This window comes from Phocoena phocoena, chromosome 13 (genome assembly GCF_963924675.1).
Source record: "Phocoena phocoena chromosome 13, mPhoPho1.1, whole genome shotgun sequence".
Taxonomy (NCBI): Eukaryota; Metazoa; Chordata; class Mammalia; order Artiodactyla; family Phocoenidae; genus Phocoena; species Phocoena phocoena.
In genome coordinates, this window is record NC_089231.1 from 50532084 (window position 1) to 50555429 (window position 23346).

Here is a 23346-nt window from a genome sequence, read left to right on the forward strand (position 1 = left end):
ATTCATCTGTAACAACTGTTCTCAAAGTGTGTTCCGTGGACCCTTGGGGTGTCCTCAAAACCCTTTCAAGGGTTCTAATAGGTCGAAACAATATTCTTAGTAATACAGAGACACTATTTGCCCTTTTTCGCTGTGCCGACATTTGCCGTAACGGTGCAAAGGCAATGGCGGATGAAACTGTTGGCACCTTAACACACATCAAAGCAGGGTCACAAACTGTAGTGGCAAATGATTTTACAAACCTCTAAGTTACTTTACACGTTGTAGATTATTTTATAAAAATACCAGTTTTACCTAAGAATATCTTTGATGAAGCAGCAAACAGTTTTAATTTTATGAAACCTTGACCCTTGCTGTATGTCTTTTTACTATGTAACAAAATTCGAAGTTTGCGCCAAGCACTTCCGCTGTAGGCTGAAGCACATGGTTGTCTCAGGGAAAGCACTTGTGCAATTGTTTGAGTTACAAAGGGAGCCAGCCACTTTTGGGGGGGAGCTCCACTTTTACTTGAAAGAACGGACTTGTATCCATCACATGAGCCTGACAGCTTCCCGATACCTGTAGCTTTTCTGATGAATCAGTGATAATATTAATGAATGATGTGAGCTTTGAGGATTGTATAATAAAATGTGTCAACATTTGGAAGATCTGCATAACTCAGTGAGCTACTATTTTCTAAATGGCCGGTACATGATGTTACAAACATGCATAGGTAAAAAAATCCACCTGCAGATAGACAGACCTATGGATTTTAATGCAACAGAGTAGAAAAATTCATTGATATGGTTTCAAATTCCACATGGCAATTTAGCTTTAAGATAATTGATTGGATACAGAAGCAGATATAAGAATCCATTTGTCTTCTTTTAAGCTACACAGTAAAGAAATATGCAAAACCGTTAACAGTGCTACACTTCTAACTTTTCTGTTTTTGAAAATTTAGTTCTTTTTCATAAATATGTTATTTATGTTAACCTGTAATGGGTTTATTATTTTTAATGAATTAATAAATATACTTAAATTTTTTTCAGTTTTGATTAGTTAAAAACAAAAGCTCTTTGGGGTCCTCAATAATTTTTAAGATTGTACAGAAGTCTTGAGACTAAGAAGTTTGGGAACCATTGCCCTATAATGTCTATTTCTTAAGATAGGGACTCGCTCACAAAGTAAACACTTACAGAATGTGTCTCAGCAGCGCTGTGAAAAGAAAGGACATAGAGTGAGACTGGATCAGGTGGGGTGTGGGCCACTGAAGCTGTTCTTCCCCGTGTGTCTTACGCTCTGGGTGTTTCCTAACTCTGCCTTCTCATCAAAAGATGGGTCTCAAGTCCCTAGCAGCCAGACTGCCTTATATAATAAACTAATAAGTTATCAAATCTATTTATTGACAACATACTAGATAAGCTAGGCATTGTGCTGGAAGTGAGGATACAGTGATTAATAAGATATAGACCCTGGCCTCCTGGAGATTATAGCCTAGTAAGGGATATGGCTAGATAGAAAAATCACTCTAAAAGACAAATATCATATGATATCACTTACAGGTCAGATCTGAAATATGATACAAATGAACTTATTAATAAAACAGAAACAGACTCACAGACATAGAAAACAAACTTATGGTTACTAAAGGGGAAAGGGAGGGAAGGATAAATTAGGAGTTTGGGATTAGCAGATATAAACTACCATATATAAAATAAATAAACAATAAGAGCCTACTGTATAGCACGGGGGACCGTATTCAATATCTTGTAATAAACCATAATGGAAAAGAACATGAAAAGGAATATATGTATATGTGTTTATGTGTGTGTGTGTGTGTGTGTATCTGAAGCACTGTGCTGTACCCCTGAAACTAACACAACATTGTAAATCAACTATACTCCAAAAAATTGTAAAAAGAAAAATAACTAACAATGAGATAAGAAAGTGACTGATGATATTTATATTTAAATATATTTAAAGAAAACCTTTAATGCCTTGATACAAAAGGCTGAGTCCAGTGGGGTTTTTCATCAGTGGAGGAGCAAGTGTGGGTCAGGGGCCCCTCTTTGGAGTCCCTGAAACCACACCAACTGTGGGAATTCACTCATGCCTATCTTATCTTCTTTCAGGCCAATGAACTTCCGGCAGAACTAACCAAAAATGAACGTATATTGCATCTCCTCCGAAGTAAAGAAGGACACAGGAAGAACTAACTTAGTTTCATATTCGACTGAAAGATAGAAACCTTAATCATACTGTCCAAAAAGAAATTGCTTTTCAAATAGTGTTGGAAATTCCTAGAAGAAAGAAAATGCCCAGAATGCCCATGCTGGGTCCCTGACCAAGGAGAGCTGTGCTTTGTGCCCTGAGTCAAAAGCGGAGCAGCTCAGGGACCCCTTCCTCTCATGTAGTGGGCTTCTCACACTGGCCTGTAGCCCCACTCCAGGGGGCCTGGCATGTTCGTGGATTCCACAGAAACTCGTTTTAAACTACATCAACTTGGGTCTTTCAGTTAAACTCTAAGATAGAGTTAAACCCTCTGTCTTAAAAATAGAAACAGAAAGGAAGCAGAAAGCTTTGTTCCTTTAAAAAGACTGAAAGTCTGACCTTCAGTGAATTGGTGCACTTTTGCTTTTGTGTTAAATGTATGTGTGCTCAAAGATATGGCTCCATCGTATTTTACATATATTTGTATGTCATTCCAGTGTAAAATGTTCTCCTCTATGAATCAATAATGTATAAAGTTATATTATTGAAAAGCCACTTCTGACATTCCACCATGTGCTTTTCAAAGATGGACTGTTGAACTATAAAAAAAAGAAAAATTGTTCATTTTTACCTGGAGTCAATGTTGTAGGTATGATAGGATACAAGTGGCAAATTTGGAAATTCAGAAAATTACAAACCACAAGAAATGTAGGCTTGTCTCTTTGAACCATTACTTTGGGTCTATTGCTGGGAATCTATTTCCTGTGCCATAACTAAGTAGACTTAATATGCTGTGGAATCTTGAGCTTCCAACACCAATTGCTTGATACAATGACTTTGGAGTCCTTGGATAAAATGTGATATAATATGTTGCTATTACTATTGCAGAAGTATAAGTAATAAAAGACTGTTACTAGTATTTAATAAGTGTTCATCTATGCGTGTTTTTGGGTTGATTGATTCCAAGAAAGAAACCTGGGTTTTGTTGAATTATTCCTTTGAAGGGGGTCAAAATTTATACTCAATGCACTTTATAATCAATGGTGTCTAAATGCCTCAGTCAGTGCCTAACTGCACACACAAAAATTAAACCTTCTTTCTATAATCTACCATAATAAACACGGATGGCATTTTGTTATTTAAACACATCTTTAGTTTTCTTGTTCATGTTCTGCTCTGGTTTCCAGCCAATGTTCTATGTTGAGATGGAGGGAAATGTTCTAAACCATATTTTTTTTTTTTTTTTTTTTAACCAACTTGCAGTGGTGGTACTAAAAGTATTATCTTTATGTCAGTAAATGAGTTATAATTTTGAAATTAGAAGATATTCTCTTAAAGTTTGTTATGATCAGTAAAACAATCAACCAACAAAGATCAGCTTATTTTAATCCATGTCACAAGCAAAGCCAGTGATGAGCAATCCACAGGGCCCCCAGAGAGGCCTACAACCCGACCACCCAGGCAACAAGCCTGCAATCTAATTTCTGGATTAAAAAATTAGAAAGCTGTCTGTATTGCTAAGACATCCAGATATAAACATTTTAGTAGTTAAAAAGCAGTGCCCATCTCCGCGCTGGCTTTCTTTTATTCAACAAAGTTGTACAAATACATCTTCTTTTATGGGAATTTCATAAAGCTATATTCATTTTGAAGAGGAAAATAATGTGGCCTGAAGTGCTTTATTTTTTTCCCCAACCAAAAAAAAAAAAAAAAAAGTTTGCTCATCACTGATATAAATCAAAACAGTATAATGGGTACTGATAACAAAGTTCCAAAAGACAAAATGGGATGAAATGACAAACTTAATGTTTTTCACTAGAGCATGTTGTCCTGGGCCTACTTGTTAGATCCTTTAAAATGGATAATGTTCTTGACCAATATTAGGGGCATAAAGAATGAATTCAGTAGCTTTAACAATATTGAAAGGAGGCCTTCTTAACTGTAGGTAAGAGGTCTCTAGCTTAGAAGGATCACATTTAGTCTAAATGAGTCTAAATATTATCCATAGCAGGGAAGAAGATTGTGTTAATCCCTCACCAAAGACTGAACAAAAGTTCTGTTATTTAAAATTAAATTGCATTTTTAAACGTTTTTTAATAAGTTAAATTGCATTTATTTTGCACGCAGGTAGATGATTCTTACTTTATGTTAATCTAATTCACAATTCAGTGCTCTGCATCTTAAAACTTAGAAGTAGCAATTCCTATGCAAATTATTTGCTTAATTGAATCCCCAAAGTTTTTCATTACATTCATTTGTTTGATGACAAATTCCATGTTATAATTCAAAATAAAGTTAACGTACTACCCAATCTGCCTTTGCTGATTTTTCCTGTTTGTTCGTTTGTTTTTTTTCCCTTTTTTTTCCTTTTCCCTGTTTGTTTTTAATCAGAAGTTCTTTCAGTGTGATTTTTAATAGTATGGAATTTTAGAGTGAATAATTCCGCTCTGTTGATAAATATATTGATATTTGGAAACTGAAAAGGATTAAGCTTTATGGACCTATGATTTCATTACTTCTACCATGGAGAACTTTTGTCATGATCCCAAAAGGTTTTTTATTCAAACAAAAATTCCTGGGATAGTCATGAAAGGTACTGAAAGGTACCGAAAGGTACTGAAAATGAAATTCTAAGCTGTACGTCGTGACGATTTGCTATTTGTAGACGCTGTGAAAGTATTCCCCCAGCTAGGTAATTAACACATCCATCACCTCACATATTGATCTTTATGTGTGTGTGTGAGAACGTCTTAATATCCATTTGTATTATCTATGATGCTCCTGGCTCTTCAGTCCTTTGCATTGGCTCTTTCTTCTGCAATAGTTGAGGATTTTTGCACAACTTCATATTTAGGAAACAAGTATTTGCAACGGTAACATTAGGAATCTGGAGCACTCCATGGCCGTTCTGGGATCCTCCCCTCTTCCATCCACCCTCTGCAACTAAAACCGCACAACGCAGATGGAACTCAAACCCAGCCAAAACCCAGATTGGGACTTGAATCCTGTCGTTTAATTAAGATTGCACACGTGGTCTAATGCTCACGTGGACTTAATGAAGCTCAGGTTCTTTATGTCTCAGCACAGAAGGAATTCAGGGAGAGGCAAAGTAGTAGGTAAGCAGTGGATTTATTTAGAGAGATACACATTCCATAGACAGAATGCGGTCTGTCTCAAAAGGCCAGAGCAGCCCTGGGAGAAACGCATGCCACATACAGAGTGTGGGCCATCTCAGAAGACAAGAGCCCCGAAATATGGGGTGGTTAGTTTTTACGTGTTGGGTAATTTCACAGTCTGAGGAGTGGGAGGATTATTTCAACTATTTGGGGGAAGGGGCGGGGATTTCCAGGAATTGGGCCACGGCCCGCTCTTTGGCCTTTTATCGGAAGCCTCAGAACTGTCAGGGTGCCTGTCAGTATGTCATTTAACGTGCTGATGTATTACAATGAGCGTATGACGAGGTTCAGCTCGAATCTTCCGCTATCTTGGACCGAATCGGTTCTAACCAGTTTTTGTCGTATTCTCAACAGCTATGTTGCTCTTTTCTTTTATTTTGTTTTATTTTAAGAGAGCTTGGGAATAAACTATTTTATTTTACTTATTTATTTATTCTTTTTTTTTTTTTTTTACCGTGCCCCGCGACATGTGCACTGGAAGTGCAGAGTCCCAACCGCTGGACCGCTAGGAAAGTCCCCTTAAATGTTGTGCCCTGCCCCCTCCCTCCTCTTTCACAGCCACAGAAGAGTTACGTCTCATCATTACCCCACACTGGGACACCTACTCAGAGGAAAAGAGAACCCCGCAAATGCCAGGCTACTTGGAAACTGACGGCGATGCCTGCATTTCGGGGTGCGCCTGCGCTTCAGATTACAGGGGTGAGAAGCTGAGGTCCTAATTTCATTATGAAGTGGTTTTGGTGCTGGAACCGGCTGAGCCTCACAAGTGGAGTCTACAGATTATTAGTACTAACAATAGAAAGAGCAGATAACATTTGTTAAAGGATTGTTATGTGCTCAGCACTTTACATAGATAATCTCATGAAGTTTATACGCATTTTCTTATTTACCCCTGACAACAACCCTGTGGAACAGGCACGATTGTCATCGTCATCTTGCAGCTGAGAAAACGGGCTTTGAGAGTGTTTTATTCATTTATTTATTTATTTAAGATTTATTTTATTTACTTTGGCTGCACCGGCTCTTAGTTGAGGCATGCAGGCTTCTTAGTTGCAGCATGCATGCAAGATCTATTTCCCCAACCAGGTATCGAACCCAGGCCCCCTGCATTGGGAGCAAGGAGTCTTATCCACTGGACCAGCAGGGAAGTCCCAAGAGTGTTTTTAAAAAGAAACAACAGGCCCCAAATGGAGTCAGTTGCCCCCAGAACAGCAAACCTAGGTTTAATTTCAATTTCAGCTACTCCTAGGAGTGTGAACTTTAAGCCCTCGATCTGGAATTACCACATCAGCACCTGTGAGGTAAACTGCATGATAGATTCCTGCCCTTCCCCCAAAGGAAGGTGACTTTGCCTGAAATACTGTAACCATTTTTCTTTTTTATGACTTCCTTGTCCCACCCCCTTTCTACCTTTGAAACCCTTCCATTTTGTACAGCTCCTAAAGCTCCTTTCTACTTGCTAGGTGGGATGTTGCCCAATTCATGAATCCTTGATTTTTTTGGCTGCCCTGCATGGCTTGAGGGATCTTAGTAAACCAACCAGGGATGGAACCCATGCCCCCTGCAGTGGAAGCGCAGAGTCCTAATCACTGGACCACCAGGGAATTCCCATGAATCCTTGAATAAAACCAAATAGGTCTTCAAATGTACTCAGTTGAATTCTTTTTTTTAACAAGAAATAACCTCCCAATGCTATGAGGCCAATGCTAAACCCTCTGATCTTTGGGTTTTGCTTTTTTTAGTGGGGGAAAGGGGGGAGAATGGTGCCCAGATGGAGTCACGGTTATGGCATCAAGGCAGTGAGGGTGGAGAATATGGGACTTTTTTTGTTTTTAATATTTAGAGGTAGAGCTAATGATAATTAGGTGATTAATTGAAAAGAGAGGGTGAGGAAAAGAAAGAAGAGTTAGAAATTATACTAAGGTGTGTCAGGGGACCCTAAGACCACTCCCAGGTTTGGTGATTTGCTAGGAAGGCTCAAGAGGCTCATTGTATGGTCATATTCATGGCTAAGATTACAGCGAAATTGATAAATAGCAAAATTAGAAAAGGGAAAGGGAAATGAAATGGAGATATATAGGAAACCAGGTTAAAGCTTCCAAGAGTCCTCTCCTCTAGGAAAGTCTTGTGACAACATTACGAAGTGTCATCTGCTGGGGAAGCTCATTAGAGACTCACTCAGGCTTTTAACTGGGAGCTAGTCACATAGGCACCCTCTGCCTTAGCATTTACCAGAATTCCAGAAGGAAATCAGGCATTTAGCATAAACCACATTGTCTGTGTAGACAGCAGAGGCACCGTGAGCCATTATCACTTAGGGAAAGTTTTCTATCAGTGCAGGGAACGATTTGCCAGTCAAGAGTCCAGATGCCAGCCAGCAGCCAACCTTGTAAGCAAGACTTTCTATAGACAGGAGTCTCAGGTCTGCTGTGCTAAGTCTTTCCCACATACAAGGTTTACATGGAGGATGGTGAAATTTTCTCTAGGAAATAAAGAACAGCAGGGTTGGGGTGGGGACAGAGAGAGAGGGCGTTTGGACACGTTCAATTTGAAGAATGTGTGAAATAGACTTCAGAAGGCAGTTGGAAACAGCAGCTTAATGTTTAGGACAAGACTCTTCCTGATCTGGGCATCATCTACGTAGAAGTGATGGTCAAAGTCATGGGACAAATGAGGTCTCCCAGAAAGACTCTTGTGAGAGGAAATAGCTGAGAAGGAAATTAGAAGGAAGAAGGGAATCAGCAGAGGAGAAGAGATGAAATGGACAGGAGCGGGAAGTGAAACGCGGATCAAGGGAGGAGACAGTCTCAAGAAGAGGAGAGCAGACAAAAAACGCCATGAAGAAATGTGTGGCCATGAAACACTAGGGCCGGAAAATTCCAGACCTCCTTTACTGCACAGCCTTGCCCTTGGTGAGCTTGTTCAGTCGTCAAAGAACTCTGGCCCTGTGTTGGAGAGGAAAAGCATGGAGTCTGGTCAGGACCTGCCGCTAATGATAAATTAAATGGTTGACTTGAAATGATTCTAGTTCTGTTGGTAGAATTGTTTTTTGAAACCACTCCTAACACTTTCTAGGAATTGTTGGCAGCCATCAGAATGTATTACCTCTGCTTGTCACCAACAAGGGACTTTGTGCAGGATCTGTGTGGTGCCTGAGAGTTAATGTTTTACTACCTTCTTGGTAAAGCGCAAGAAAATACACTTATCTATGCCGGTCAGTTGGTCTTAATTAGTGAGTTCTATCTCACTGTGAGAAGGTGCTAAAAAATGAGCATGTAGAACCATGCTGAGACCCAGCTATGTACAGACTCACACCGTGTGATGGTGATTCATGCCATTTTCCCTCATCAGCTCACACCCATGTGCTTCAAAATACGGAGAAAATCAAAAACCAAAATCAAAACGAAATAAGGGGCTTCCCTGGTGGCGCAGTGGTTGAGAGTCTGCCTGCCAATGCAGGGGACACGGGTTCGAGCCCTGGTCTGGGAAGATCCCACGTGCCACGGAGCAGCTGGGCCCGTGAGCTACAGATACTGAGCTCTGCGCGTCTGGAGCCTGTGCTCCGCAGCAAGAGAGGCCGCGACAGTGAGAGGCCCGCGCACCGCGATGAAGAGTGGCCCCTGCTTGCCGCCACTGGAGAAAGCCCTCGCACAGAAACGAAGACCCAACACAGCCAAAAATAAATAAATGAATAAATTAATTAAAAAAAAAAAAAAAAAACGAAATAAGACAAAAAATATGTTCTCTGCTCTCTGGGCAAATTTAGAATAATTTATTTCACATCCCTCTGACTGAGAGACTGGCCTGTCTCTTTACTCTGTTTAACTTACCAAACACAATGAGAGAAGCCAGTAATACTAACTGAGGTGTTTTCTCCAAGCTCTCTGACTGTACTTAGTCCTCAGTTAAATAATTTATGCATTAGTGGGCCTGGAAAGTCTTAGAATCTTTTCCTGGTGACTTACCCTTATTTTTTGGCAGTATTTTAAGATAATTTAAAAATATAAGTGAAGTCACATTTTAACAATTGAAGGAAGTTAAAGATCTTCAGGTTTTTTTTTTTTTTTTTTTTGACCACGCCTTGAGGTTTGTGGGATCTTAGCTCCCCAACCAGGCAGTGAAATCGCTGAATCCTAATCACTGGACTGCCAGGGAATTCCCAAGATCTTCAGTTTTTATTAGATGCCTTGTCAGCTTTATCTCTGGCAACAGAAAGAATGACTTCTCCCATCGCTGGTCTCTTCTTCTCTCCCTCACTAGACTTTAACCCTCTAATTTTTAGGAAATGCTGTTATTGTTCCTATTTCTTGCAGTTGAACTTTAAAGAATAGCCTTAGAAAAGTCTTCTGTTTACAAGTTAGACTCCCGACTTTAGGAAAGATAATACCAAAAGCCACCCCAGGGCTTCCGTGGTGGCGCAGTGGTTGAGAGTCCGCCTGCCTATGCAGGGGACACGGGTTCGTGCCCCGGTCCGGGAAGATCCCACATGCCGCGGAGCAGCTGGGCCCGTGAGCCATGGCTGCTGAGCCTGCGCATCCAGAGCCTGTGCTCCGCAACGGGAGAGGCCACAACAGTGAGAGGCCCGCGTACCGCAAAGAAAAAAAAAAAAAAAAAAAGCCACCCCAGATGAGGGAGACTGTATTATGTGACTGAATCCTCCAGATTAGGGAATGCCAAGTGAAAACCACTGACAGCCATGTTTCAAGGTATCCCCGTGCTAATAGCATCCTATGCAAGTGTAAGCTACACAACCCATGACTGGATTAATCACCAATTCAAGTATCCTTAGTATGGTGAGTAATACTTTACCATAAGTCTGACCAAAAATAACCCATTCCTGAACCCTCATAAACCACTGACATTGAAGTCATGAGTTGTGTCTGTAAGCTATTTTAAATGAAGATGTCTGTAAAATTTGGCTTGCTTAAGTATGGAGTTTTAAAACTCTATTGCAGAACCCAAAAGAACTGAGGGCTTATTTCAAAGAAATGACCTGTACAAGAATGTTCATAGCAACTCTATTAGCCCAAACTGGAAACAATCCAAATGTCTGCCGTGGCATTTTTATACAATGGACTGTTACTGAGAAATAAAAAAAGATGAACTATTGCTATAAGTTATGTGGATGAATCTCACAGACACAGTGAAAGAAACCAGACACAAAAGAATATGACTCCGTTTGCATGAAGTTCAGAGACAGCAAAAGCAATTTATGATGATAGAAGTCAGAATCGTGGCTATCTTTTGGTTGGAGGAGGGGATGATATTGACTGGGAAAAGGCATGAGGGTTCTGAAAATGTTCTATAGGCTTCCTCTGGTTGGTGGCTACATGGATCTGAGGTAACTAGCCTCCAAGAAGGTCCCCAATGCTCTGGAATTCTTGTCCCTGTATAGTCCCCCTCCTACATTGTATCAGGACTGTTTGGTGTGATCAGCAGAATATGGCAAAAGTGATGGCATGCCACTGAGTTGAGGCTCCGTCTTGCTCTCTCTTGGATCACTCACTCTGGAGGAAGCCAGCTGCAAGTCTTGAGAACACACAACAGCCCTGTGGAGAAGCCCACACAGAGAGGAACTGAGGCCTCCTGCCAGCAGCATCTTGCAAGCCAATATTCCAGCTCCAGTCAAGCATTCAGATGATGTAGCCCAGCTGACATCTTGACCACAACCTCACAAGCCAAAACCACCCAGAACCACACTAATCCCTGGCTGACAGAAACTCTGATATAGTAGATGTTTCTTCTTGTAATCTACTACATTTTGGGATAATTGGTTATCAAGTAATAGGTAATATAAGTATATTATATGTAAGAACTCATTGAACTGTACAGGCAAGTTTTATATACTTTATATATGGGTTATATATTAATAAAAAAGAAAAAAGTCTATTACCAAAAAGAGACTGTCAAAAACACTCAACCTGAAACTCCCTAGATGTTTGGCAGAAGTATTAACTCAAGGTCTCCTATATTTCACCAAAATGTGTTCGCAGTGTGTAGTCGGACGGAGGGAGACAGGTGTGAGCTGGTCACCTTCTCCTGTTTCCTGTGTTGAACTGGTCATCCTCCGACTGTCTACAGGTGGTGCTTTTAGAGTCAGCTCTAGCTGCTCTTCCTGGACCTTTTTGGGGGCTGTCTGTTAGCAAAATTTACAATGTCTACAAAAGTGGGGCTGACTTCTCCATTAAGCCCAGTAGGCCTAGTGCCTAGGGCCCCTGACACTTTCAAGGTCTCATAAAATGTTTTAACATCAATTTATTTTAAAATCAGAAGAAAAATATAATAATAATAAATATATAATAATGAAATTAGCTTGGATTATATCCATCTTCATACCAAATGCAGTTGTAAAATATAATTTTAAGTGTTTTTTCTTTAAGGAGGGAGGGGCCCCCAAAGGCAAACGCACTTAGAGCCAACAAAAGTCATAGCCCAGCCCTGAGCACAAGGAGGCGTGCTATGGACTGAACAGTGTCCTCCCCCAAATTTATATGTCCCCCTAACCCCCAAAGTAACTATTTAGAGACAGGGTTTTAGGAGGTACTGAAGGTCAAATAAGGTCATAAGGGTGTGACTTTAACCCGATAGGATTCCTTGACTTTCTACGAAGAGAGAGATTTCTCTCTCCACATATGTTCACCAAGGAAAGACCATGTGAACACACAATGAGAAGCCAGCCATCTGCAAGCCAGCAAGCGGGGACTTACCAGAAATAGAACTCACTGGCAGCTTGATCTTAGACTTCTCTGTCTCCATAACCGTGGGTTATAAATTCCGGATGTTTAAGACATCCAGTCCATGGTATTTTGTTACGGCAGCCTAAGCTGACTAATACAAGGAGGGAAAAGTGGGAAAAAAAAAAGAGCAAAGTGAAGACATGCTGAGTCCAACAGGAACGGTCTCAGGTATCACCAGATTAAGTCAGTAGTATCCCAAAGGCCCAGCTCTATCTTCATTTCCTATTATTGAATTTCAGCCTTCAAGTTAGAAACTAGGCAAGCTTGCAATCTGTGCAGAGGTTAGGCATTCTTTTTTCTTTGACCACTTGAATCACTGCCTACTTTGCAGGTTTCAAGTTAGTAGCAACAGCAGCAAAAAAGCTTCTATATTAGAAGAACTCAAAGTTATTTTATTGGAATAAAATTTTATTAACATGAATATCCTGCTCAAATCACATCCCTAGTCTAGAAAATGAGATGCAGTGATTGCTTAGCCAATGAGGTAACCCAGGAGAATGAGGGTTAAAGAAGTCTATGTTTTATGAAGAATATGTGATCATCTGCTGAACGTTACTAAGAGGCCAAGTGAGATGAGAACAAAGGAGTTGTCATTGATTTGGCAACACAAAAACCAGTGATGACTTTAAGGAGAGCAGGTGTCCATCTGATTGCTGAGGCTCTGGGGGGAGGTAGAGAGCCAGATCTTTACATCACTCCTTGCAGCAAAATAATTCCAGATGGATCATTATCTTCATGAAATCATTAAAACTCTAAAGGAAAACATGGAATAATTTTTTATAACCCTGTAAGCTAGTAAATTAGTAAAAGTTTCTGCAGTGCATTTGCTATACCAACAGGTGAATTTTCTTAATAAATAGTTTTTACAAATCAATATAAAAAAAACTAACAGAAAATGAAGAATACAGAAAAAGAAATAAAATTTATAAGTGTATGAAAAGATTCTTAATCTCACTTATAATTAATAAAATACAAATTAAAGCATCATAATATTTTTTAAAATAAGAAACAAAATAATTAAAATCACAGATACTATTTTTCACCTAACAGAATGGCAAAGATAAGTGTTGGCAAAGAGGTAGAATCAAGTACTACCATATGTTGTTAGCAAAGGTGTCAATTGCAATCTCTTTGGAGGGCAATTTGGCAATAATCAAAACTAAAATACACATTTCGTTTGATCCAACAATATATACATTTTTCTGACAGTTCTATTTGTATATGATTGTAAAGATTTAGGTACAAGGATGTTCACTGCATCACTGTTTCCTGTAACAAAAGTGACAAACCAAACATAAGACAGGAGATTGATTAAATAAATTATGTAATGGATCAAAAACTATTAACAGACTATTTCTAGCCTTCCCCTTCCATCTGCTAGGTAAAAAGAAATTTGTTTTGGGTCAACGTTCTCATCTCTCTCCCTAAGGAAAATGTCCAATAGCTTTTAGACTTCTGTGATGCAATACCATGAGGAAAGCAGAGCGCACAGAAAGATGCAAAGCTTTGTGGAATCCAGACAAGCTCAGGAATGTGAGGAGGCATAAGAAAAAGAAAGGTGAATTTATACAGTATTACTAGAGATATACAAACCCTTCCCATGTTTCAGAAATGCAATTTTGAGGCTTAAGTCATTTTGAAATACTTTTTGGTGGTGAACTCTATTTCACTGACTTAGGCACAGCTCTGAGACTGGCCTACAGTGCTAGCTTCAGAAATGTCATATACACACAATGAAATCCATAAAGCTAGTAAAAGTATTGAGGTGGAAAAGCATATTGCTAAATGTAAAAAAGTAAGCTGTAAACTGTATACCGTATGTTCCCACTTGTTTAAAAAGCCCATCCATATATTATTCACGTACATGTTTTCGAATACATAGGTGTTTTCTGGAGGATGGTTCTGCACATTTATAAAGATGCATACATGTAATAATTTCATTGATCCTCTTGTTTGGTCCTTCATTTTTATGCAATCAATGCTGAATGGTGTTTATAATGACAGTGGTATTGAGTATTATTTAAACAAAAAGTCTCTCTTAGGACCTCAACTATGTGTCAACTGAAATAAAAATGCACAATGTAGGACTTCCCTGGTGGCGCAGTGGTAAAGAATCCACCTGCCAATGCAGGGGACACTGGAAGATCCCACATGCCACGGAGCAACTAAGCCCATGAGCCACAACCACTGAGCCTGTGCTCTAGAGCCCTTGAGCCACAACTACAGAAGCCCATGCGCCTAGAGCCCATGCTCTGCAACAGGAGAAGTCACTGCAATGAGAAGACCGCGCACCGCAATGAAGAGTAGCCACCCCCCCCCCGCCCCTTTAACCCCCGCTCATCGCAACTAGAGAAAGCCCATGGGCAGCAACGAAGACCCAACACAGCCAAAAACAAATAAATCTATATTTTAAAAAAAACACACAATGTAAATGTTGTGAGTCAAGTTTTATTTGGGGACCTTACTGAGGACTAGAGCCTGGGAGACAGCCTCTCAGGAACTCTGAGAAACTGCTCCAAAGAGGTAAGGGAGGAACCAGGATGTATGTGAACTTTTCTGCTTGGAAAAAAACTTGTAATCAAGCATAAAAAGATCACTGCTAATCACAAAGAACGGACATTTCAAGTTAATGATTTTAGTGCTTTTCTAAGTAGGGGAAGATGAAAGAATCTAGGGTCTTTTTGAAATTTTTCCTTAGCTACGTATCTTAGCTACCTAGTGGTCAGTATATCCGATGCACAGAATACTTCCAGTTTTTCTCCATCCTGAATTCCCCTCAGGGTGCACACATTAGCAACTGCAGTGGTTAAAGGCTTAATCCTTGTAGAATTGGGATGGCAGGCAACTTTTTTTTCTTTATGAGTGAAAACAATTTTCAGAGAAGAAGAAAATACACCATGATGTGACATAGATTATCCATAATGGTGGAATTATATATGACTTTTTTATTCTTGTCTGTAAACTTGTGTATTTTCAAAGTTTCCACCAAGAGCATGGATTACTTTATCAGCAAAACAAATTTCTCTTCAAAATATGATAGTTTATTTTTAAAATATATTCTAGCCTTTTGGATATTGTCAAAGCTGTACAAAAAAACAGAACCAGAAAAAATATATATAGCTAAAAGATCTTTTAGTTACTATTTTGGTGAATAGTAGACAATTTGTTGGGTATCAAAATTTCTGCCCATCCCAGAAATGTTTCATGTGGTGCTTAAAATTACCTTTATTCAAGTCAATTATTTAGTAAAGGTTGTTTGTTTGTTTCCCCCATAAGGACTTTGCTAATATTGGAAGGGTAACTAACCCACCAGGATCCAGGGAATACATTACAGAGGTAGTTCTTGAATTGGAATGTGAATTGGAACCACCAGGAGGGCTTGTTAAACTAAAAAGGGCAGCTTCATCCCCTAGGCTTTCTGATTTGGTGGGTCCAGGGTGGGACCCATAATTTGCATTTCTAACAAATTCCCAGGTGGTGGTGCTGCCAGCTGGTTCAGTGACAACAATTTGAGTATCTCTGCATGAAGCATACTACCTTATCATCAGCGAGAGCACCAGGCACCTGAGAGCAAGCAGATGCCTGAGGCCAGGGGGTCGTCATGGCTGAAGGTCCAGAGGGAATCCCTATAGTTTCAGTGCCCAGCCAGACAGGTGGACATTTCAGGGCTGAGGAGGTGGGGAGGCAAATTGGTAACTGAATCAGAGGTTTTGTAGAGTAGGGATGGGAATGTCACCTGCATCATGGTCCTAACTTCACTGGGTTTGTTCATTGCTACAGATGGATATTTAGTCTTTTCATTGTAAACTGGCTTCCACTGTGCGGAGAAGAGATCCATACCTGCATTTCCTTACCTTCAAAATGGAAATGACTGATGCTTCTGAGTGGTTTTAATAAGGGAAGGAAAATGTTACCAGAAATACATATAACAAAAATAAATGTAAAAAGATTATAATAAGTGTAAGACTTAAAAACGTAGATGCTTCTTTATCTTTGTTACTTCACTTCACCTAGAACTTAACGGACTCTGGTCCCACCTCTGGGTCAAACCTCCCCCCGGGCTGGTGGCGGGCTCTTCTGACGTCCGCACATTCCCTGCCACGCTTGGCTCCGCCAGCAGATGGTGCGGTTCTAGCGCTTTTCCAAAAGTGGGCTGAGAGGACAGAAAACACAGAGATTGGGTAGCTCTGAGGCATCGTCCACAGCCACGCACTGCCCGTGGAGCTCTCGGATCACAACACTGTCAGGCCACTGCGTGGCGCCGCCCCCCGCTTTGCTAGAAGTGCCCAGGCATGGATTCCTTTTGGGTGACTGGGTTTGGAAGGAGAACTTGCTTAGGGTGCTAATTGGACCCGCTGAGAAGTGGGGTCTTAAGTGGGAAGATAGTCCGCACGCAATCCCATGTGCTAAAACCTCGCCCACCGTCTCCAATCGAGGAAAGACAAAAAGGGGAGAAAGGAGTTAAACCATCAAAACCACACGCCGTTGGGACAGCTCCAGTAGTATGCTTCTCGGATATGTTCAGGGGCCCAGGTCTGCGAGTCCCTGGCCTGAGGCTGCGCCCCCAAGCGCCGCGGGACGGAGAAGTGCCGAGCTGGGACTGGGGAGGGCGCTGTGGGATCCGGCGGTCGGGTCCCGACTAGCCCCGCCCCTGTCCCGCTCCCCACCCCGGGCCGGTCCAGCCCCAGGACAGGTCTAGGGCGGGTCCAGGCAGTGCCGGCAGCGGCCCCGCCCAAAAGTGGGAGGAGCCGACGACGCCATCGTCATTCCTGACCTGCGCGCGCAATCAGCCGCAGCTGGCGCTTGTTCCCTCCCTCAGGCGGCGCCGGACCCAGACAGACCCGGACGCCGATCGGAGCCTGCCAGCTGACCCTCACAGACGTCTGCAGCCCGGCGCCACGGCAGCATGAGTGCGTGCGGCCCGGTCCTCGGCCTCCTCCTGCTGCTGCTCTGCCCCGCGCAGGTGAGCGGCCGCCGGCGACCCGGGCAGGCTGTGGGGGACGTGGTGAGGCCGCGAGGCGGGGAGGGCTGCGGGCTGTGCAGAGGCTCAGGCGCCCCCGGCCCCAGAGGGGACCAGCCGCGGGTCCAGCGGATCCCGGGGAAGTTGGTCTAGCGATGGAGCCCCTGGAGGTCCCCCCACAGCTCCCCGGTGCCTTTCTCCGGCCACGCGGTTTTCCCTGTGGTCTGGAAGACGGTGGCAACTGGGGGCTGCTTATTTGACCTGTTTGGAACTCCTTTCACCTGTGGTCACCTCGTTTCTGGATTTAGGGTAGGGGGTGAAGAGAGGAGGAAGAACATGGGCAGAGAGGAAATAGGGTTCGTATTATTTAACCTGCCTTTCCCCCTTAATTCTGCCAGATGCACGCGAATTCTTTGTAAATGTGTTTAGAAGATCTGACCACTTTATTTCTTCTCCTCCTCCCCTAAAGGTGAAGGAGGGAGGGGAGATAAAGTTAGCAATCCGTCAGGCCCCAGATTGGAACAACCCTAAGTACTTTACAGAAGGCAGCTTGGTCTTCTAAAGAGTGCAAGTTACTTCTTACCCACTCCCTTTATATCTCTAGAAGCTGAGGCCGACAGGTGCACGGGTTAATTGGATTTCGCAATACTAGCCGTGGAGAGGAGGGGCCTGGAACTCCCTGGGTCGGCTTTCCCCTGGTTTGGTAGAAGCCCTGGGCATGAGCGCCTCGCTGCTATTTGTGTGTCTAGTTTTATCCTTTAAAACTGTGGGTGTCCGGAGGGATGTCTAAGGATTTAGTGCTGATTAAACCAGATCCGGATGGGAATCCCAGGTTCTCGTGCCCACTCATAGGTGTGTCAGTGATGAGGGGGCAGTGAGTCCCAGGGGAAGGCAGATCAAGGGGTTTCCTGCACCAGGAAAAGCTCTCCTGAGACATCTGCATAGTTCTCAGCAGGGGGGTAGGTGTGGGTGACCGGGAAGGGCCTCCTGTATGTGCGTGTGGGCGTCGCCAGGGGTGTGGGTTTGTGGAAGTGCACACACCTGGTGGGCAGGGGAGGCAGAGGAAAGCAGGTTTCAGGGAGGTGCTTTGGAATGGGGTCAACCGGTAGACCGCCTGCTAGCTCTGTGGCTTTGGGCTCATTACTCTTTCAAGCCTAACTTTTTCTGAAGATGAGCAATTCCTCATACGGTTATTGAGGTCCCTTCATGCATAATGACGTTTGGAGAGATCGCATCACTGGTAAAAACTCAAGAAATAGCAGCAGTTATTTGCTTTGAAAATACAGCTATTCAATTTCCCGAGAGTTTTAGGTTAGGATCTAACAGGCAGGCTTCACATGGTTAAGTAGCTTTAATTTATCTCTGAAATCCTTTTACCTCAAGGTAGCAGCCAGGGCTGATGGTAAATGAGTGCCTCTTCTCCTAGGACTTTTGGGATAGGTCAGGGGTTGGTCACAAGTTCCTTGCAAAATGCCTGGAAGCCTTGAGAGGGTTTGCAAATATGAACTGGAGACCCTCGTGTTGATATTTTTAAGATTAGCTCCCTCATGTCTGCAGAGGCTTTCAGTACCTGCATTTCCTCACACCTGAAATGTGATGGGGGGGCGGTTCCCGCTTTTAGAATTCTCACCAGTGATAAGCAGCTCGTCTGGGTTGAGTCTGAGCACCAGTAAAGTTCTGTCACGGAATTGCAGACTAACTGTCCTTCATAAAGTCTGAAATACCCTTGTGGGGTGGGGGATTTTTGCTTTCCTTAACTTTTAAGTTTTACAGGTGATGAAATCCCATTACTAAGACTGCGTGGTTTTTAAACCTTGTGCTCATCCAAATAATGTGTGCAGTTTTGAGAAGTAGTACGCATCTCTCCTGACTGTAATATTTATAAGCTTTTTCTTGAGGGACTTGCACCATAATGAGGCCTGGGTAGGAATTAGGCCATTAAAACTGCTTTTCCTGAGGAGATTGGGAATGGGTTAATCTTTCAGCCTGAGAGCATTGAAGAATAACTTTCTGAAATTGGAGCGAATTTGGGTCATCTTCCCCAGTCTCTCCCATTCCTTAATTGATGCTGTGATCAGTTATTTTACTAACATAAGTAATCAAGGGAGAATGAGGCTTTTTATTATTAGCAAGTGGGCAGAAAGAAAACGCCTTGCTGAATAGGTCTTTGTATTCCTTCAGTGTTTGTCATATTACCCAGAACAAAGAATCCTCTTTCCTGGGTAACCCTTCCCCTCCCTCCACTCCTCCTAAAAGGGATGCTTTCAGGGGTGTGTTACAGATGACACATTACCTGTGCGGAAGCCTGGAGTGGGCCGTCTCTGACCTGATCTCAGGTGCCTCGTCTGCTCTTTCACCCACAGATCTGTGAAGGGCACCAGCTCTCCAGCCAAATAAACTACTTGCTGTCAAAACCCTGCCCATCTTCCAAGGCCCGGTTCAAAAGTATCTTCATCTGTGACGTTGTTATTCTGTTCCCCCAACTAGAATGCCTTCACTCTGAAGTTCTCAATCTTCTTTTAAACTGCTGCAGGAGCAGCAGCATTTACGGCCTGGCACAAGACTTGGAGTTAAAAGACCTGGTGTGGGTCTTGACTCTTCCTCTTACCAGGAGTGATCTTGGGCAAAGGCAGTCTCCTCCTCTGTAAAATGGGGTTAACAACTTCACCTACTTCTCAGGGTGCTTGTGGAAAGACAGAGAAATATTGTTTGAATTGAACTACCATGCTGCAGGCTCCTTGAGGGCAAGAACTATATTTTACCATCTCCAGCATGGCCTGAATCAACAAATCATTGGGCCTTCATGGATTTGGGTGAGGGAATAAGATCGGTGAGGCATTCAGAGGCTACTAGAGATCAGAATTGGATTTGCATTTTTTGTCTCGGTGATTGCAAAGATCAACGGTGGCCCGACAGGCTTTCCTTTGCTTGGAACACGCTTGTTATTTTCAGTCTTTAGAATATTTGCTTTGGCAAGAAGACTTTAAAACACACACACACACACACACACACACACACACATACACACAAACCCAAAAAACCCCTGCTCTCTCTGATGCAAGTGTGCTCTTGGGGGATTTGTGAGGGAATCTTTAGAATTGGGCCACGGAGGAACTCAAATTACCGTCATTCAGTAATTTCATAAATGTGAAGTGAGTGCAATGTAGGATACAATAGTAGATCGAAAGAATCACCTAGTCAGAAAGTGGTCTGTCTACAAACTGTAAAGTGCTATGTAAAAGTTAGTAGTTACTATCTCTGTCTTGTTCATAGTTGATGGGAGGACGAGTGGATACACAAAAAAATTACAATGCAAAGAAAAGTGTGCTCTAATAAAGGGACAGAATGTGATGGGGAGTCCATTTTTGAGCTGAGTATTGGAGGGTGAATTAATGCTTACCGGGCGGATGAAAGGAAAACTGGAGAAAATGGGGGGGAAAGTTACCCGATTGTTACTAAAAACCATTAAACTGTACACTTCAATGGTGAATTTATGGTATGTAAATTATCTCAATATTTTTAAATGGCATCCTGGATTACAAGAGACTAAGGAAAAAGGAATTACCTAATTTTTGCATAGTACTCCATTGCAATGACACCTCTGGTCTTGTTTTAACCTCCAAGGACTCCTTAATATAGGTGTGATGCTGTTTTTCCTGTTTTACAGATGTGGATATTAAGGCTGAAGTTTGTCTCAAGGTCATAGTTGGTACATGGCAGACTGGGGCTTGAGCCACTGTCTTCTGACTTCCGGGCTCTGCTTTATTCAAATTCAGAATATTGCTGCCAGGTTATTCATATTTAGCAAGCTCTGTTGAATGGGTGTTTAGCAGACGTTCTACTTGGCCAGTAACATTCAAGGCATGTTGCTGGCTCCAGTGTGGCTTCTCCAAAAGCCTGTGATAGATCAGGGGTGGATTTAGCCTACTGGCCTGACCCTTGGTTCAATTGTCACGTTGTGTGAACATTCCCTAGGAAAACACCTGCGGACAGTATACACCCCCATCCACTTTCATGGTTTTGATTTACCCTTGTGGCTTTTGGATTATTTTTCAAACTCATGAGTGTGGGAGCTCAGAAATGTCTAAGACTGACTAATAGTGTGACCTTGGGCAAGTCAGTTAAACTGCAAGCTGGAGGGGTTATCTGTAAAGTGAAGATTGGCTGAGCCCATCTAACTCGAAAAATATATCTAAAATACCCATCTAAAGGCGTGCCTGGTGCTCACACAAATTATCCTTTGTTATGTGGATATGTTTACCCCAGGTTGGCTATAAAACAGAGTTCCAGAGAATTCCATCAATAAAAGAGCAGACCAGCCTCCACCCCAAATGTCCTGTCATATTTGTTTGGTCTGCATACCTGACCCCAAAGGACACAGCAGGCAGCTTAATCTCTGGACAGGATTCTCTGGGCCACTGCCTCCTGGGTTATCCTGACTGGCCAGGCCAGCCCCTCAGCTCCACCCCTCGCGAGAGCTGCAGCTGGGTGTGTCTCCAGGTTCCATCGTGAGCTTTACTCATCCAGGACAGCAGCAGAGATGAGGGGCCCAGGCCCTGCACTGCATCTGCATGGGATGGCCAGGTACAGGCCTGGGGCTGAGGACAGTCACTGGTCCTGAGAAAGTGAGTCAGGACTTGACAGCTGCCTAGAGTTGTATGTAAATGGTAGTCATCAGTCCTGCAGCTGAACAAGGCTGTGTGGAAAGAGGGACACCTGTGTAGGATGATAGTGGAGGGGACAGCCCATCCCTAGCACATTGTCGCAATCTAAGGATACTTCCATGTACAGACTGAGCTGAAGTTTGAACACTGCAGCAGCTGATGGGGTGGGTGTGGGGGTGAATAGGAGGGAGAATGCTTAACTTGGCATTCAAAATCTTGTTTCTCATTACTGGTTTTCTCACTTATGAGCCATGTGACCTCAGAGAATCCTCTCTGAGCTCCAGTTTCCTTACCTGTAAAATTCTGTGATACTACTACTCCATGGGGTGTCTGAGAAATAAACGAGGCAGTGAGGGAGAAATCACTCAACTTTTTGCCTGGCACTCAGTTGATGTTCATTAAGCATTTGAACATGAGTTAATATTTACCCTGGAGTATAGAATTCTGTTGCTGATGTTCAGAGCTTCTCCGTGTGATAAGATGTGCTTTCAGGGAGCTCCCAATTAGAGTCTGTTTAGCAGCTGCTAGAGTTGCTGACACGTAGCAGAAGGGGCATTTTTTTTTTTTAACTTTCCTGAACTATTCCTATTATTATTGAAAGATGCTTCCCTGTGCAGTCATATATCCAATAATTAAGCTCTAGAGCATGTTGTGAAATAACCATGTGGCCTAACCTTTAAAAGCAGAGATAGCGTACCTAGGCTTGTAACTACTAAATTCTGGGTTAAAGCCAAAGCAACTTCTTATATAATCCAGTCAAGCTCCTTCAACTCATCTTGTACGTTTTGACAGTTTCTGAATGAGTGAACACTGGATGAGATACTATAGAAAATTTCAAAGGAAGTATAACACCTGGGCTCTGCCCTTTAGGATTCTGTGGCCTCACAGGGCATTCGAGACCAAGGCAAGAAAATACTCTTGCAACTTCTGCCTTCATGCACAACTTTGTGATACTCATAAATTCTCCTTGATCTTAGAGCAGGAGCCAGCAAATTATGACCTGGCTAGAGCCTGTAGCTGTGGATAGTTTTCTTGGGACACACCCACGCCCATCTTTTACCCATTGTCTGTGGTTACTTTTGAGCTACAGCAGACAAGGTTGAGTATGTAGCACAGAGACCTCAGGGCCCACAAACCTATCATATTTAATATTTGGTCCTCTAAGGAAAAGTTTATCCACTGCGTCCTGGTGGATCCCCAGGGGAGCTTGTGGAATGTAAGTCACAGAGAAATGGTTCGCCTGAGCTCTGGGTGCAGGACACCTGCTGACTCAAGCAGTGAGGATGGATTCCCGTGAGCACCAGCCAGGTGCTGCCTGGGGCCAACCTGCCTCTGCCCCAGGACAGCTCACCTGACAGGGGAACACCATGACCAGATCCAGGTGATAGGAGTCAGAGTTAAATTTAGTGGAGGCAGTGAGTCTTGGGTGAGGCTTGTAAACAGGGAGGCCGTTCCAAGATGGGGGGGACTGAAATGTGTGGAGAAAACAAGGGAGGGCAGACAAGGGATGGAGTCCGGCCTTGGGGACCCCGATAAATACATTTAGAGGCAGTTCAGGTAGAGTCAACAGCCAGTCACGGAAGGTAGTAGAGATTATGTAAAAGTTACTGCATTTG

The 23346-nt window shown here is 42.6% G+C and overlaps 2 protein-coding genes across 2 annotated transcripts in view; both read left to right on the forward strand.

Moving 5' to 3' along the window:
* Positions 1 to 2198, forward strand: part of ANKRD29 (ankyrin repeat domain 29) — a 42564-nt gene extending 40366 nt beyond the window's left edge. Inside the window, exon 10 of the mRNA XM_065889462.1 lies at positions 2115 to 2198. Within this exon, the coding sequence (XP_065745534.1) occupies positions 2115 to 2198 (84 nt within the window). The remainder of the gene's footprint in view (positions 1 to 2114) is intronic.
* Positions 2199 to 16900: 14702 nt separating this feature from the next.
* NPC1 (NPC intracellular cholesterol transporter 1) overlaps positions 16901 to 23346 on the forward strand; it is a 47597-nt gene continuing 41151 nt past the window's right edge. The window contains exon 1 of the mRNA XM_065889768.1: positions 16901 to 17069. Coding sequence (XP_065745840.1) covers positions 17013 to 17069 — 57 coding nt within the window. The 5' untranslated portion in view covers positions 16901 to 17012. The remainder of the gene's footprint in view (positions 17070 to 23346) is intronic.